The sequence below is a fragment of the Callionymus lyra genome, chromosome 6 (assembly GCF_982586985.1).
Source record: "Callionymus lyra chromosome 6, fCalLyr1.hap1.1, whole genome shotgun sequence".
Classification (NCBI taxonomy): domain Eukaryota; kingdom Metazoa; phylum Chordata; class Actinopteri; order Syngnathiformes; family Callionymidae; genus Callionymus; species Callionymus lyra.
The window spans coordinates 35249040-35268094 of NC_141823.1; the positions used below are offsets into that span (position 1 = coordinate 35249040).

Sequence of the window (19055 nt, forward strand, 5' to 3'; positions counted from 1 at the left end):
GGAGGTGTACACTGAATGTCATGAATATGTATTGATTGCAACATTGGCTTCAACTGCTTAAGCATGTATCAAGTAGTCATGCATTGAAAGATGAAGGTGTTTCCTGAGTTCATTATTACCTTGGTACTGTGCACTGAATCCTTTTCTTCTGTGGTTGCTGTCCGTGGTGAAGTGCAGGCGCAGCCAGTTCTTGTTAGAAATGACGGGTGATGGCAGGGCTATTCCAGTGAGCCTACAGGTGAGGAGAAAAGTGCTCATTAATAAAAAGAAAAGAAGGATTTTTTCATCATTGCAATGATCACAGCTGAAACTTATTGATGCCTGCATTGTTCTGGGTAAGTTGTACAGCAAAATGGCTGTTAAAATGTTTAATGAACCAATACAGGATTGTTTAGCGTGTATGCAACATTTTTTCCTGTAGTAACCATTTGACCTCACACTCAACCTGTCATATCTGACGCTTGCATCCTTAGTGAATGAATAAAAATGAACGGGTGATCAAACTGAAATGAGCTTATTCAATTATAATAACATCATTTGTGTACTCCATTTCAATCCTCAACCTGTAAAGGGGTTACAAGTGTGACTTAAACAGTTGGTGGAGTAGACCCAGGTAAGGCTGGAGGGACTTTCTTTGTCAGTTGGCCTGGGAAGGCCTCTGGGTCACTATGGAGGGCTGGACAATATAGCTTTCAGGCTTCCTGATGAAACCTCTGAAGAAAATAACAACAACGTTTATTCTATTGTTTTTTAATATGGAAAATAAAAAGATGAAACCATGATATAGGTACTAGTCCGGTGGTAGGCAATTTCTTTTTCATGGGGCATTTGAAATTGTATGCTAACTTGTATAATTTATTCTGTGACATATACATGCAACTTTATTTTTAAGTAATCATTAAAGTCATATTTGATGGTTGCATTGGAAGGCTGAAGACTGTTACTGGAATATTAGTACAAATGAATTTTGAACTGAATTAAATTTTAACATTAGTATCTGCCCATAAGCACACAAATGAATGAACTAAAAGTAAGATATTTAATTGGTTAAATAAAAATGTCCTTGATCTCCTTGTTTCTGACAGTGGTGTTTTGCTGGATCAGAGCAGCTCCAATACAATCCAATGAACCCAAATACATCACTCAATAAAGAAAATAACGTAACAATGATCAAAAAAGTTCATTTTACCATGGGAAAGGGTTACCAGTAAATGGGATTTTCCCTTAAATATTCCATACATTTTGACATGTTTAAATTACAAGAAAAAATTATTAAGGTTCTCACACATGACAACCTTAATTAAAAAAAAAGGAAAAAGAGTTCCACATTTTAGTCACTCAACTGGTTGACTTACTTAACTATAATAATTAATTTGGTTGTTTAAATTGAACCCACATGATCTATTAATGCTCTTTATAAAATTGTCTCAATGAAATGTCATGATTTTTCTACCTTTTCTACATTTTTATTTTTTATTCAGTTAATTTTAATGGCTTTACTTCTTAGATATAAATGTGAATGATGATAGGAGAGCTAGTGAGACTGACAAAAGTGAGAGATGATGTGGTCTTATATTATTCATGTAGGATGACCAGAGGAATGACAATGAAGAAGAGGTCAGGAAGAGAGAAATGGTCAGAAAGACTAAGGTAATAAAATGAAAAACCTCCAAGGATGGAAAAAAAATCTAGCATTTTAAAAAAAGGATCCTATTGTTGTAGAAGATAGAAGTAGAAGTAAAAGAAGAGTGAGGAGGATTTATATTGATGGACGAGTGAGTCAATGTCAGTGGAAGCACCTACTGTAGAATAAATGCATGTTAAGTCAATTTGAAGAAAGGCTAAAGATAAAGACAGTTATAAATAGGAAATTTGAAGCCAGGATGGAGGAGAAAATTAAGTCAAACAGGGAAAGGAGGAAACAGGTACCTGTAGGTGCGAGGAAAGATAGCAATGAAAGCAGAATGAACCAAATAAAGAAGGTAAGTATACACTGTGTGAAGTTGATATGTTGGTGAAACACTGCCAAGAGTGAAAATGTAAAACAGTTCTAACAACCCTGCACTGTCAAGTTCATTGGGTGAACACAAAAAGTCTATAACTAAATAATAATAATAAAGCTTTTGTAAACAAGTCAAATAAAATCACTGTTAGAAGACAGAAGCACACTCAATATATTCATATATTAGTACAGCATGATGAAAAAAATCAAATAAATTAGTCTGAATCTGCGTGTGAGGACCCTAAACTAGTTTCTCCTCAATGGCTTTTCTCATTCCACAAGCTCAATACTAAGGAATGGGGCTCATTTGCCCACTTAGAAATGGGACACGCCTTAAAAGCATATACGTCATCATATATCGTCAATTACCATTGTAAGGGTATGACAACTTTACTGTAATCGATAATCTAGATTTAACACACATTTCAAATAATCACCTGATTAACTGATCATCTTTTATATTCAATTCATATCAAATAATCCTTTCCTCTCTTTAGAATTCATGTGTTCAGCTATGCACAAGGCGCTGACAGGGACGGCAACCTCTCCAGCAGCTCCACAGCAATAATTAATAACTTTCTGTTTCTTATTAATAATTTTTATTCTAGTTTTTTCGATGGATGCTTTTAAACATGGAGGCAATAGTCTTGTTTACTCAAGAGAGGATCTGCTGTCACTGAAGTCAATGGCACGGGTTGGAGATCGTCATGATATCCCAATCGAGGGACAGTACTGGTCCCCTCTCCTCTTCACCATCTATACTTCAGACTTCTGCTACAACTCTGAGCGGAGTCTCATCCAGAAGTATCCTGTTACACTGCCATTGTTGGATGCATCAGTGACCACAGCGAGGAAGAGAAGTCTGATATGTGACTTTGTGGACTGGAGTGAGTTGAACCACTTGCAGCTGAACACCTCAAATACCAAGGAGCTGGATTGGACTTTGGGAGGTCCAGAACAAAGCCACGTCCAGTGTCCATCAGAGGTGACAGAGGTGGAGATAGTTCACAACTATAAGTACCTCGGTGTGTGGTTGGAAAGTAAACTGGACTTGTCCTGAAACACAGACCATGTGTATAAGAAAGTTCAGAGTAGACTGTACTTTCTCAGGAGGCTCCGATAATTTAACATCTGCAACAAGCTCCTCTGCATATTCTACCAGTCTGTGGTGGCCAGTGTCCTGTTTTCTGCTGTGGTGTGTTGGGGTGGGAATGTGTCAACAGGTTGGACAGAAGGGCTGGCTCTGTGGTTGGCATGAAGCTGGACTGGTGACAGTTGCAGAGAGGAGATCACTGGACAAACTACTGTCAATCATGGATGATGACAGTCCTCCTCTGAACACTGTCATCAGTGAGCAGAGAAGCAGATGGAGTGCACGAATGCTCCTCCCCAGATGCAACACTAATTGACTCATGGACTCATTCATTCCTCGTGCTATTAGTTTGTATAATTCTGAGTTTGGGGTTGGTACTCTGTTCTATGTTAATCTTTGTATCTTTTGTCTTTGTTATTTGTCTTTGAACTATGTTATTTATCTTTAGACTTAGATTGTGTCATCTTGTAACTTCTTTTTAAAGGAACTTTGTTCCTTTTCTCATTTTTATTTTTATGAATCTATTGTCTGTGTTGCTGGGTGCTAATTGGAAAAAAAAACTTTCCGAAGTAGACCTCCAGAGGCATCGATAAAGTTCTAGTTAATTAAAGTTTTGGTTCTTCTGTTTAGATTTTTTTCAAATTCTTCCTCTTTCATATTTTATTTTTTTAATTATTTATTTTTGTTCTTACTTACTTTACCTATTTTTTTTTTGCATTTTTGGAATAAAAACACTTTTACTGCAGGTGACAAGGGAAGAAAATAAAAATCTTTACTCTCTTTTAACTTAATGGTAAATATAATGAGTGAATTATTAACATCATTCATTTTCTGAGAATTCACAATAAAAAGAATAGTCAACAAAGTGCTCTCATTGATCTCCAGATACAGCTAACTAAGATTCAACTTAAAGACTTGAAAGAGCTTCTCTAAAAATAGAGAGATGATGATCATTCTAGGGTCCTATCATAGCTCCCCATTGGCCACTGGCTTGAGTGCATGGGTGTGGCAGGAGAAGAGGCAGAGGGTATGGAAACAAACAACAAATTTTGGTGAACAATGGCGCATCTTTGGCTTTTAGTCTCCCAGGAACTTTGGTCTAGTTCCCAAATGGTGACACCAACAATTTTTGTGATTACCCAGAGCTGTACAAACAAGAAATCAACCTTGCCCAACTCTCCACCAAGAAAGAACTTCTGCTCCAGAGAGGGAGGCTGCTGTGTATAGTTTAATGTGATTGAACCATCTGATGGTTTCTCTGAACTTGAAAACCATTTTGAGACTTCATTCCTATGATCCACCTTTGGATCCCCCACACTGCACTATGCACCATGTGCATGGCTACTGAAGTTTAATTAACAACCGAACAAGGTGTTCTCTATTCTCTCTCTGACAATTCTGTCCCTCGTGTTGCTCTTGCTGTGGTTGCTGGTGGAGAAGCTAGGGTCCTTGGACTCATGATTAAGAAATGCAAAGTTGCTTGCGATTGGATGAAAAAGCAGGCAAATCCAGACATGTTAAAGACATGATCACTGTATATTCTGATTGCTCCACTCAGAATTATGATTAAAGCAGCTGGCCATAAGAACAAAGACAAAGAACAAAAACTTGTGTGATCAACCGATGCTGAATTTTATTAAAATCAATTAAAACTGACTCTGTCTAGGTCTGCTGACCTGTCACCTCCAGACTATACTCAACCATTCCATCTTGATGTGAGTGAAATTGATGATAGCTTGGAGAATTAGACTTAAATAGTAAAAATATTTTTTTAAAATAATAGCCACTGAAATACTGTAAGAGGGAATGTCAAAGAAAAGATAATTAAAAAAAAAAAAAACACTGAAAAAAATAAAACAAAAACAAAAAAAAAGGTTGAAGAGCCTTTAAGTCTCACCGCCTGAACCTAAGAAGCCACAACTGCAGCATCTATGAAATAATAAAAATAAATATGACATTCTTATCTGTAGTTGAATAAACCAAACATCTATAAGCAGAGAGGAAATCATCTTAGTTAAGAAATAGAAATAGTTAAGAATAAGCAAAAGAGTAAACTAGAATAGATAATGTATTTCTGTTTTGGGTAGATAAATAAAGAGGTCTGACTGACACCTGATCAAATTAACTATTACATTCATAAAACACATTTGAACACACACAACATCATCAGACATTCACACAGATCTTACAAACAACACATTGAGCTCAGCAACAAAAGTTGAATTGCTGGGATCTATTTTTCCTTAATCAACTGTAGTCTTATTTCAACTGTATAGTGTCTTGAGATAACTTTGTTATGATAAGACACTTTAAATAAAATTGAATTGAATTGAATTGAACAAACCAAAAACACATGATGTCTTATATTTAAAATTGAATAAGATAAAGTTTCACTGCCTCATTCTGATCCCTGTGTGTGTGTGAGAGAGTGATTTCCCCTGAATCCCCAACTGTGCCTCCCTCTTTGCTCTGATGTCAAAACATATAATTTGAACTATATGCTAACTTCAAGATTCATTCATATAAAATACATGAAAAAGAAAAGATCAGACAGACATACAACGTTTGGAATACACAACTCATGACACACACAATGTCCTCATCACCACCTGAATAGATTCATAACTGACCTTCTCATAACTTCTGATCATTGTCATCCTGTCAAGGCAGGTTTTGAGAAGCCCTCCAGAGAGGGAGAAATAAGAATCCACTGTCCACTGCAGATATCAAATGATCTCCTTGTTAGAAGGTGAAGAAGAAACATGAGCCAACATGTGTAAAGCTAAAAACTTGACTAGCAGACTTTTAAATGTATGTATGAAGTGCAGTTTTAGGGAAACTACTCTTTGGACATGTGGTGAAATAGTTAAGATGTTGAAATGACCAAACACAAGAAATCCTGATTTGAGATCGAACTCCCCTCAAACTAATAAGACTTTACTTAATGCTAAAAGAAGGAACATATTGTATTTTATATTTAAAAGGACAATCAAACGGCTGGAAATTGTCTAAACATCGGGGAAGTTCCAAAATAACTGAAAATATCTTGTTATGATTAAAACATATATATATATATATATATTAAAAAAATAATTAAACAAATAAACGCCTGCAGAAATGGTTGATCATAGTCACTTTTTTCTGTTGATATTATATTTACTTCAGCAATAGACTTTAAAACCAAATCTAAGAGGAATAATAATGATTCAACTTAGAATATCTTTGTAGCTGATAATGTCATATAATTGATGTCAAATTTAAGAGGGTCAATACCAAGGGTATTATGATCAATGAAATTATTTGAAGATATATTGGAATATAAACTTTGTCAAGAAAACATTTTTTAAATACAAATGAATGAGGTTGTTTTATTTGTCCCTTAGGGGGGGCACATAGCTGGATAAAAAGTTTGTTACATGTTTGGTGATTCTTGTTGCGCAGTTTTCTTGAACAACACTGTCAAAGGGGGCTCTGTCCAGATTGCATTTGAGAAAACAGCTTGTGAATCAGGTACAAGTAATCCTGTGTCTGACTATCTGTCTGATCTATTTGGTAAAAGGAAGGGGGTAATAATGTCTGTAGGTACTACCATGCTGATTGTTTTTGAGTCCTAGCACTAGGTAGCTGCTGTGTCATTCCATTACTGAGAAAAATCATTGAAAAATGTATTGTTTCAGCTTTGCCCAGAGAACGCAATGCTGTTCATCTCTTTCCTATGTTGAAGGATGAGCTCAATGATGCACTGTTCACGGGGGAGTACGTCAAAAACACCCACACAACACACAAAGAAGGGGATACTGGCTCTATATCAATATCTATTTTAACAAAATCTTTACTTTAATATAGGCTTATTAGATTTTAGTTAGTCAGTATGAACATATTTGTTTTCATGATTTTCCATTCAATTAATTCAGTTATAATACTTCATTTGGAATGATTTTTTTCATATATTAAATAACCATTGCCTCTTTTTAGAATTCATGTGCTCAGCTATTCTTCAGGTCAGGTCACACTGAGAAAGACAAAACAATCTCTCGATGGTGCCAGCTAGTCAAGGACAAAGATAGACATCTGCGTAAGTCAACTGACAAACAGATTCTCTCTAAAAACTGCGGTAACTTTACACGACCAACACGTGAGACGGCCATCTTGGAAGGAAAGTGTTTAGAATCACTGATCAATCACACATGCACAAATGACAAGCGACCTTTACCATTTCATTAGAACTTTGCGCTTGGCACTCGAAGACGTCACTGCGATAGATTTCTGATTGCTAAGCATCCATAATGTAAATATTTTCTCTGACTTTTGCATATTTCACTAAACGAGCATTTTCTCTTAAACTCATTCCTGTGTCAGTGACCTTTATCACCTTTATCACCACCACGTATCGATCTTAGGAGTGGTCGGTTCATCGGAAAAAAAACCTGTCATTGTCCACGCAATATGACATTGAACAACAACAGAACCTGCAAGAATGGCTCCATCAGCTGATCCGCTATTAGGCGCAGAAATGTTAACAGAGAAGAGTTTTTTCTACGCATGGTTAAACTTGTAGGTTAGCTTGACTAGAAGACCATATGCTAAAACTCTAAAGTCTAAAGTCCACATTGGCGTTACTACTGTCAAACAGTAATATTGCAGTTTAAACATGTTTGTAAACAGTGACTAGTACTAGTACATCATAGTAAGTAAGTAAGTAAGTAATATTTATTTATATAGCGCTTTTCGAGACCAGGGTCACAAAGCGCTTAGACAATCAAAACAATACTCAAAAAAGTACATACTTTAAAGATCAAGATAATACTGAGAACAACACAGGAGTTCGAGAAATTCAAGGAAAAGCCTGAACAAATAGAAACGTCTTAAGGTGTTTCTTAAAGGAGTCAGTAGACTCCATCAAGCGCAAATATAAGCATACATATATATGATACAAGCATAGTATCATGTTTTCTTTCCAGATTGGTCACCCGACATCTTACTTCAAGATACACCAGGTATTAAATGAGGGCTGAGCTGCAGCCTGCAGTACGTTTCAGCAGTCAAGCCATTCAGGGTCTCCACAGACAGAGACCAGGCCCATGCCCAGGGCTCTTTAACTGAAATCCATGTGCAGTAGTAACAATGCTGTCTTTGATCCGGCAAATACAGAGATCTGTGTGTAGTTTGTATTATGTTATGAGTGTGTGTTTATTTTCAGATATCAACCCATTTCTTTAAACTGTTTTTTCTAAATATTTAATTGTTTGATTTGCCAAATTAATTATTTTCACATAAAGTTTTTTTTTTCAAGACTCTTAAAACTTCCAAACTGTTAGATTCAAAATTATTATACACTACACGTATACGCCATACTTAAATTAATGCTAAAAGATAATCAAAATATAAAGTATAAATTACTAGCTTCATCTAAGAGCTTAAACGTTTGAATACACATTCACAACCAACATTTCACTCCAGACTGATACACTGTTTCAAGAAAAGCTTGGAGCAGACTTAGAGCCAAAATAGCGATTACTTCTGTCCATCTGCCTGTTTCACACCTGGGGGCGTGAAACAAAGAGCAAAGCAGAACACACCCAAAAAAGGGGGGCTGGAAGACAAAGGCATCCGCCCGCGCAACAGGGAAGCAAGGAAGTTACTCTCCAGGTGACCGAGACATGATCGAACTTGAAAGAACCCCTGCCCCGGAAGAGACGACCCCCTGGACAGGAAACTTTCCCTTAAATATAGCGATGCTCTAAAGTACTGGACCGTCTTTCTCGGAGCTATTGACCTGTAGAGCTGCCGGCAAAGAGCGAGTCCTTTCGATCGTAAAAGTTTGTATCTTTTTTTGCCTTGAAGCGGCGAATAAACGACCCGTACACTCTGCATTTGACCTTTTCTCTCCATAAAACAAAGAATTAAGACCCGGACGTGACGTCGTGTTGGAGCGACAGAAACGGACGACAGTTTTGACGTTTTAAAACTTTATTAAATTACAATATTTTGGTGTAACATGGGTCAACAAATGACAACACAGGTAGGCCCTAGTGTAAGAACATATGGAAATACAACATTTAACATTTTTACAAAAATATAATTCTTGAAATTAAAAACTGCTTGTGTGGTTCTTGTCAAACATTAGTGGTTTACCTGAATAATCAAGGTGTGCTGTTGTGACTTCTGCAATAAAACACCTGGAAAAATCAGTCAGCCCACTGAAACACATAAGCGGCTTTTTAGGAAGTACTGTAGTATAGCTGTGCAAATAAGAAACATATCAAATTACATATACAAATTCGAGGTATGAAATAGCGCATGAACAGAGCAGTCTCCTCCTCATGATCATTGTATGACCTTATCCTGTTTTTTTCAGTTCCTGCAACACACAAAAATAAGGGAGGATAAATGTATTGCATGCAGAGAGAGAGAGCAAAGGAAGTTAAAGAGGAGAAAATTAAAGGAGGAGAAGAGAAGAGGGTGTGATTGAAAAAATATAGATAATCAATGTTAGCAAAAGTAGAAAAATAAAGATATTGCAGTAGAAGGAATGAAGAAAGACATTAAATACTGCAAATATTAAAATTAAGTCACCTCACAGGATAGTAATAACTGATTTTTACATTACTTTGAACCTTATTTTAAGATTTTTATACTTTTTGTCAGCCTGGTGTCCTGCTTTCTCCCCGAAGTCAGCATCTTTGATAAACTGCCTGTATAATAAACAAGAAATAACGTATAGCAGAATAGTGAATAATGTGTATGTGGCCATGCATGGATATCTAGTATATATGTTCAGAAAACAAAACAAATGCTCACTAGGGTAGAGTATCTTCGTCATATGAACAGTTCACAAGCAACAATTTAAAGTTTTTTGGAGCTTACTTTTGGGCAACCCGTCAGTTGTTAGGCATTTACTCTTGTTAACCGAGCTATTAAGATAACTTTATAAAGTAATAACTTTGAAATATCGTCATGATGAGCGACTTAGGCGCAGTTCCATTTCTTGTTCTTAGCCTTTGATCTTAGCCCTACCCCTCCAGTGCACGCATGTCCGTGTGACGGAGGGGTGTACCAAGCCTCCGTTGAATGAAGGACGAGGGGTAAGATGAAGGGCCAGGTTGGAAGAGCAGGCATTTATTTTAAGCAGATATCCAACCACATAATCTGTAAAAATAAAAGAACTACAGACATACTCTGCGGAAATCACAGCATAACACGGCCATTAATGTCGTTAACGTCAAAAACCAGCCGAGCTATCGTTACACTACAAATTAATGGGTGATATTATTATATCTCAAATAGTTGTAAGTGCATGTCGGCTGTATCTTGATAAAACAACACAGAGAAGAATACATGTTGAAGCTCAGCGTTGGTTCGTCTGCACCCAGTTAGAAATGTTTTTTTTTTCAAAAAGTCAAGCTACAAAGAGGTATGTAATCTATAAAATGGCATTTAACTAAGACAACCGCTTGGTTTTCGTAATTCTTACACCCCTATTAATAAAGAGAATACTTACATTTTTAGCTCTGTGGTTTCCTGGTTTATGCCCTCATTGTTTTCAGGCTTGATGTGCAAGGCATTCTGGGATACCACTTGCTACCAAGGCAGGTACCGGAAAATCTGAAAACTTAGGAAGTTACGCCCTCTCTATCATTCCTGATTCCCTCAAACTTCTATGTATTGAAAATCCTTACTCGCCGCAGGAGTGCATATTTTGAGCTTGAGGAACAAGATTGAAGAACAAGGAGTTTAATGGGATTTGGCCCAAACTTGTTAAATGTATGTTTGTGTCATCATTTATGCTACTGAACTTTTTGAAATCTAAATTTAGCGGAGCGTCCGCTGACGTCATACACATGGAACTCGCTGTCAGCCTTTATTCAACCAGTATTAAACACAAGCTCTCTATTTATTGGATTGAAGCATATTCTATGATGAAGTTAACTTTAACATTAACAAGAGTGTGCACCGCAACAGTGCAACATTCCAATTGCTGTTAGCTTTGATGTTAGCCTTTACTGGTGCCGGTACGTGACATCAGGGCAAATATAGTTATTAAACTGCTTGGAATTGATGTGTGGATCTGACCTTTTTCAGCGATGCCCAATTAGAGTAGATGAGTGAGTAGACTCTTAAAGGCCAACTCATGTCAAAGCACAACTCTTCTGACTTACTCACATGTTGCAGTCTTCCTCTCCAAGATGCAGTAAGGCCTAGTTCCAATTCTCAGTCTTAGCCCTACCCCTTAGACCTTCTCTTTAAAACGAGTTTCAAGGGCTAAGTGTAGAATGAATTGGGACAGCCCTAACCCTTGCTAAGTCATCACTTGTTGCTGCTGAATGAATGCTACGTAGTTTCAAAATAAATAAAAACTAGCATAAAAGCGGTTTAACTCATACAAAATAGTGAACAAAAATAGTTTTAATATTTTGAACATAAACAGTATGATTTTGGGTGAAGATAAACATAAATGAGGCTCACAGGTTTCAAAACACAATTGTAAACATGAATGTGTGAAAAATGTTAACAAAATGTGCAAAGAATTTTTACATCTCATCAACCAGTGTTTCCAAAAGGATTAAGAACCCTTCTATCTTTGACTCACTTTCCTAATGACACCTTTGCTCTTCTTTTGGACTCCTACTTGAGGAACCAAAACCTTTTGGGCGGCTTAAGAAGTCGCAGGGCCTGAGGCTCCCGTTGCACTAGTTCCTGGGGACTTATGAACTGTAGGGTTGTGTTGTGCTCGTGGTTTGCTTAGTGCAGGTTCCCTTAAAATTCAACCATGTCCGAGAGGACAAACATGGACATTATGACCCAAAGATTGTTGGACACAATATACAAAATCCAGCAATAATGTCATTTTTATGAGTGATCTTTTGTTCAGAACAGTCAAGACATAGACGAGAGACAAAGAATAAAAGTAGCGTGTGACAAGTAACATTCCCTGTAGAATTGTAGTGGGATCCTCCTCTTGAAAGGATGCACCATCACTGGAGTTTTAGCCTTTTCCTCAAACACCTCTTACATGTCTTCATAAAACTGCCAGGTAGCAGCTGTTGTCTCCTCCTTGTCTGTACCAGAACCTGTGGGGTTTGGAGGTCCTGGCACACACATGGAGAGATTAAGAAAGATACATAAACAGACACACAAGAGGGAGGGAAAGAGAGAGACATTCAATATATACATTATTAAAGCCTTAATAATAATTATTTATAGTATTGTTGTTGTTGGTTCTGTATTTGTAATAATCCTAAAAATAACATACCTTGTTATTTTGCTATGAATATAGCCATTGTTGAGCCATGAAAACTGCAAATAGGGTTGGCTTTGTTAACAACTGGAAAAACCTTCTGGGGAAAACCTGGTCTGCTTAGGAGAGACTGCATCCATCCCACGTTGGAAGGAGCATCTCTCTTGTCTAGCAGTGTTGAGAGTTTTAGTGTAACGTGACAACTCAGAGCACAGATCAGAAGGAAGAACTGCGGTCTTCCACATTCTTCTGCCCTTCTCCTACAACAGCCACCCGCCTTTAACCACATAGAGAGGATGAATCTGCCCGCTTAATAAAACCAAGAAAAAATGTCAGTAGAAGAGCTGTTAAAGAAAATCTAATTCAAATAAATCTAAATCAAATAAATACTTGCACTACCATCGTAGAGGACAGGAGAATTAAGTGTGGATTGTTGAATATCCGATCCCTGTCCTCAAAAGCTGCACTAATTAATGAACTTATATCAGATAAAACCATTGACTTATTCTGCTTAACCGAAACCTGGCTGTCTATAGATGATTATGTATCTTTAAATGAATCAACACCACCCAGCCACGCTAACTTTAACGCCCCTCGACGCTCTGGTCGAGGAGGTGGAGTCGCAGTCATCGTCAACTCATGTCTGTCAACCTTTACTAGACCACAATGTGATTTCAACTCTTTTAAAAGTATTATACTTAGCATATCTAATACAACCTTGAGATCAGGTCAGTCACTTCTCTTTGTTGGAGTCTATCATCCCCTTGGACCTTATTCTGAATTCTTGTCTGAGTTCCCGGAGTTCCTGACCAGCCTTGTGCTTAAATCAGATAAAGTGATTATTGTTGGTGACTTTAACATCCATGTTGATATGGTCCACGATAGCTTGGCTAACAGGTTTAACTCTATCCTGGAGTCATTTGGTTTCTCTCAGTATGTACATGAACCGACTCACTGTTTTAAGCACACATTAGATCTTGTCCTAACATACGGACTTGAAATTAAAAATGTTATTGTCTCTCCTCTGAATTGCATAATACGCTTGAATTAATTGCACCACTAACTCAAAAGACTGTTAACAGAAGTAGTCTTGCTCCCTGGTATACTCAGGAAACACGTAAATTAAAACATGATTCTAGACGACTAGAGAAGAAATGACGTTCATCAAAACATAGTGAATTCTACCAGGACTGGAAGGATAAGTTAAAAATATACAAGGCATCTCTTCGGAAAGCCAGAGCCAGCTATTACTCATCACTTATAGAAGCAAAAGGGAATAACCCCAAGTTCTTATTCAGCACTGTAGCCAGGCTGACACGGAGCCATCAGTCCATTGAGCAGTCCACCCCTCCTAATCTCAGTAGCAGTGAATTCATTAACTTTTTTAATGAAAAAATTGTAACTATCAGAGGAAAGATTCAAGACCTGCTAGATTCTTCTAATACAACCGGTGCAGCCTCACCGGACACAGACACTATGACTGATACATATTTTGACTCCTTTCTACCAGTGAGTCCTCGACAGCTGTCCCGGGTTGTTTCCTCCTCAAAGTCCACAACATGTCTTCTCGATCCTATTCCCACATGGCTACTTAAAGAACTGTTCCCCTTTCTTAGCACTTTCATACTTGACATTATTAACTTGTCACTGACATCAGGCTATGTGCCTCAGATTTTTAAAGTTGCAGTAAATAAACCTCTGCTTAAAAAAAGCAAGAGGTTCTCACTAACTATAGGCCTATCTCTAATCTTGTCTTCATTTCAAAACTTCTGTAGAAAGTGGTAACAAGTCAGCTCTGTGATTATCTCCAGGACAATGATCAATTTGAGGTGTTTCAGTCTGGTTTCAGGGAACACCACAGCACAGAGACCGCCCTGGTAAAAGTAAGTAACGACCTACTGATGGCCTCTGATCAGGGCCATTTTTCAGTTCTTGTTCTTCTAGATCTCAGTGCTGCATTTGACACTGTTGACCACCAAATCCTTCTACAGAGGCTAGAAAACCATATAGGCATTCGTGGAACTGCTCTTAACTGGTTTAAATCTTACCTGTCGGATAGAACGCACTATGTACATGTCAACCACCTCTTTAAGGTCAGACAATCATTAACTAATGATCTAGCTTTACATAATGGACTTGCTCCTGCTACTAGCACCACTGTAAAATCTGGGTGTATCATTTAACTCACACATAAAACAAATCTCATGGAGTGCTTACTTCCACCGTCGTAACATTTCAAAAATCAGGCACTTCCTTCCTTTAGATGCTGCTGAGAAGCTCATCCATGCTTTTGTAACTTCCAGGCTGGACTATTGTAACTCTCTTCTGTTAGGGTGTTCTAAAAAGTCTCTCAGAACTCTTCAGCTCATTCAGAACTCTGCAGCTCGTGTCCTGACTAAGACTAAGAGGCGCAAACACATTTCCCCTGTGCTGTCTTCCCTACATTGGCTTCCTGTAGAATTTAGAATACAATTTAAAATCCTTCTCCTAACCTATAAAGCCTTACATGGTCTAGCACCAACATACATTAAAGATTTAATCCAAACTTACCAACCCTCTAGGACCTTACGATCCTTAAACTCTGATCTATTAGTTACACCACAAATCTCTAAATGTAGATTTGGAGCCAGGGCCTTCAGTTTTCAAGCCCCTCTGCTGTGGAACCAACTACCGGCTTCAGTCCGGAGGGCAGACACCCTCTCTATGTTTAAAAACAATCTTAAAACCTTACTTTTCGATAAAGCCTATAACTAACTTAACTGTTTATCTTTAGCTGCTATAACTAACCTAACTGTTTATCTTAGCTGCTATAGGCTGAGAATGCTGGAGGAGTTTTAGACACCAAGCTCTGTATATCCTTCTTTTCTGCATTACATTCATCACCTGTGCAGTTTAAACCCACACCTTTTTATTTCTCCCCCGGAGCCCCAGGGCTCCACCTCCAGAGCCGCTGCTGATCCAGGATCTTCACCACGTCATCAGATCCGGAGTCCTCTCCAGCACCTCCATGGACTCTCCTACACTCTCCTCTTTTTTTCTCACTATAATTTCCCTCACTCCTCTCCTTATCCATCTGTCTACCCCCCCATCCTTCCTCCCAGCCGGTCAAAGTGGCTGGCCGTCAACAATGAGTCTGGTTCTGCTCGAGGTTTCTGCCTTCTAAAAGGAAGTTTTTCCTCGCCATAGCTTACTGTACAGCTCACTGTACAGTGTTTCGCTTCTTGCTCTATGTTGAATTGCTGGGATCTATTTTTCCTTAATCAACTATAGTCTTATTTCAACTGTATAGTGTCTTGAGATAACTTTGTTATGATAAGACACTATAAATCAAATTTAATTGAATTTAATTTAATTGAATTAGAAAACATAAACAAACATAAGAACAAACATTCTTATTAAAATAAAAGCAAAACAGCTAATCATGCAAACATGAAAATGTGAAAACATTTCACCTGGTTGGCTGCTTGGTTGATTTGTGGGTGCTCTTGCGTGGGTGCTTCAATAAAAACACTTGCATAGAATAGTTACCCTAACTTTGAACATTTACAATGAACTTATCTTTTATATATATTAATGCCATAATATATATTACTACTTATGGTTCTTTTATTGATGCACTTTAAACTACGTCAACAATTATATGACTTTTAACTTCTGCAGTCACAAGCAGCCATGACATGGAGTTCCTGTGACTTGGCGACTCTGTATAATATAATGTCTGTGTTCTGCAATATTACAAACAAATGACAACTGTATTTACTAAAATACTCACATGTATGCTCTTTGTTGCTCACTTGCTTCACCAAGGTCGCAAATAGTTGCATTTTTTCTGGGTAAATGCGTCATACCCCTCCGTTTCAAGTGTGCCTCCGACCTCCCACGTTTTCAAGAGCAACCTGGCCCTTCATCTTACCTCTCGTCCTTCATTCAACGGAGGCTTGGGACACCCCTCCGTCACACAGACATGCGTGCACTGGAGGGGTAGGTCGCTCATCATGACGATATTTCAAAGTTATTACTTTATAAAGTTATCTTAATAGCTCGGTTTACAAGAGTGAAGTCCATTATGAAACAATAATAGGTCTTCACACCTCCTTCAACCAGCTGTTATCACACCCTACTTTGTTTATACAACGAGTCCTTTGGAGGACTTCCAGCACTGTTGACAAATGACAAATATCAATGCTCGACCACTCAAAGCAGTGTGGGTGTGGTTATGGTGAAAGGGTTTTATCTAAAGAAAAACAAACATTTTTTAGGGGGTCCAGAAGCACTGAAACAATCAAAACAATAGTCCATAAAATATATGCTAAAAGGTCAAGACAACATCAAGACGAACACAGAAGTCTCAGAAAATCAGGGAAAAGCCTGCATGAATAAAAGTGTCTGTTTCCTAAAGGAGTCAGTAGTCTCCATCAAGTGCCATTATGTGTGGTTCTGTGTTCTTCAGGGTTTGTGGGAGCGTGACAGCTAATCAAACTTGCATTCAATCTGCCACTGAGCAGGCAGACACATGAAACAGGAAATTGCTCATGAGATTACCAAATAGAAAAGCTTTCAATAAACAGGGAGGTTTCACAGTTGTCCTGTCAGGTGTCAGTCATGTCCATAATGGCCTGAAAATATTCCCCTGTGATGATGTCAATCATTTGCTTATCCAATCCCTGTGGCAGGGCTGGTTGTCAGGTTTGAATCTGACTTATTCCTATTTAAATAGCAGACAACAAAGAAGCTAACAAACAAATGTTTTTGTTTGATGAAAGCAATAGATTCAAATAAATTACTTTTAAAGGAATAATTCCAAGATGGAAGTTTGGCTGGTGCTCAATCAGTGTTGCTATGTGTCCAATAATCATATTGGTACGACACGTTGACCATCTGATTAGTAAATGTATAAGATGATTGATAATATGATCTTTCTGTAAATGCATTGATTGTAGTACACAATTGTCTGCTGGAGTTATTTTTAACAACTCCTGTGTGACATTTCTGTTTGATTGGCTGCAAGATTGACCTTGCCAGCCCCACAACACATTCATTAGCTATAGACACAAAACAACAAATAACAATTCTTCTTATTGATGCTAAAAAGCTGTATCAAGACGTAAATAAAAACATGTAAATGATGAAAGGGCTGTCCCAGCAAACAGAAAAGTTGAACTCTGAATTGCAATATACTTTCACAGGAAAAACAACCATAATCCCAGTGACTCAGCAAGAGGATGACAGATATTGGAGTGTGATTATTCCCTCTAGTTCATAGACTTTTCATTTCAAATCCCTCCACCATCATGCCCAGGACTCAATACAAGAGCAAGGATTGAATTAAAGTCAACATTATATTTTCAGTTATTGAAGGTTGATCATGTGAAATTAAAAGTTTTAAGCATTCAGAGTTGACATGCACCATTTCCACATGACAGAATCCTTGGTGGATTCTCTACAAAAACTATATGTCACTATTGTCCAGGAGAAAAACTGAGCAACAACCACATGTTGTTTAATTAAAAAGCTTTATTAATTTTACAGATTGACAACAACTATACATCTGTGGCCTTATTGACTCTGCCAAGAAGCTAAGTTTATCATCACGCAATAACCTTTTTATTTAGGTAATTCTATTTAGATTTAACATGATTTGAAAGGATTTGTTTTTGACTTATATGGTTTCTTAAAGCTGTTACCACTACTGTTTGACCAGTACATAAAAAAATATAAAAAAAAATTGGTAATTCACAATAATCTACTTTAAATACAGAGAAAGGAGCCTATACCAGCTCCTTTGGGAAAGAGATATGGGGACATTCTTAATAGATCAAGTTCCACAGGAACTACCCAAACTTGAACGTTAACTCAATAGTGGTTACCCTCTCTATTTATTTGGTGTGTGTAAAAAATTGAATAGCCATAAAGAAACCATACATTTGAACTGTTTTTCTGCTAGCACTCTACACTGTGCTGCCTCTTATGCAAACATGTTTTAATTAAAACTCTTGGCTACACAAATCCGGAACATGTAAAATCCAATGATGTATAGACGAGCAGAATTTGATGCAGAACTCTAAATTTGAAACCTGGAGTCTGTAGTGTTATAACCAATGTTTCACGGAAAAAGGGAGTGAAAACAGCAATTTATCACCTTCCCTGTGGGAATTGAAGAAGTCATCAGGACTGCTGTGCCTCTAATAAATCAGCTGTATCTGTCCTCCCCAACAACATTATTAAACATATTTTAATATTAAAAGCTCTCGCTAAAGTTTTACAATGGAGAAAATTGCAGTAAATGCAGCAACCCTTTATGTGAACTACTGAGTTTAAAGAAATATGTTCACAAAAACAAGGTGTAACCTTGGTCCTCAAGCAAGTCTGCGGTCTACCCAGAATTACAGTGGCATGACTCAATGGAACTTTATCATGTCCTAATACAAACATATTATATTACAATTGCAGTTGAATTTAGCTTCCCTGTAGTGCATGCATCTATCATTTGATGTGGAATTAATTTCTCAGCTGTCACATTAAACTTCCTATGCCCTCTGATGAATGCCTGGCAAATACTTGGGGACACAAAAATATATATCCTCCATAGACTGAGCTCTATCATTCTTCTAGAGGAGGCCAGGGAGAGTACATTTTTCTGCTCCAGAGATAAACAACTGATATGAAGTGCTTAAGGGAAGGTCTCTTGTTTGGAACCTCTTACACAGCATTTGAAAGATTTG

At 37.6% G+C, this 19055-nt stretch overlaps 1 protein-coding gene across 1 annotated transcript in view; it reads right to left on the bottom strand.

The window, feature by feature from the left end:
• The window catches only part of LOC148078931 (CUB and sushi domain-containing protein 1-like), a 462769-nt gene that overhangs the window by 179978 nt on the left and 263736 nt on the right, over positions 1–19055 (bottom strand). The window contains exon 6 of the mRNA XM_087792967.1: positions 120–232. Within this exon, the coding sequence (XP_087649093.1) occupies positions 120–232 (113 nt within the window). The remainder of the gene's footprint in view (positions 1–119; positions 233–19055) is intronic.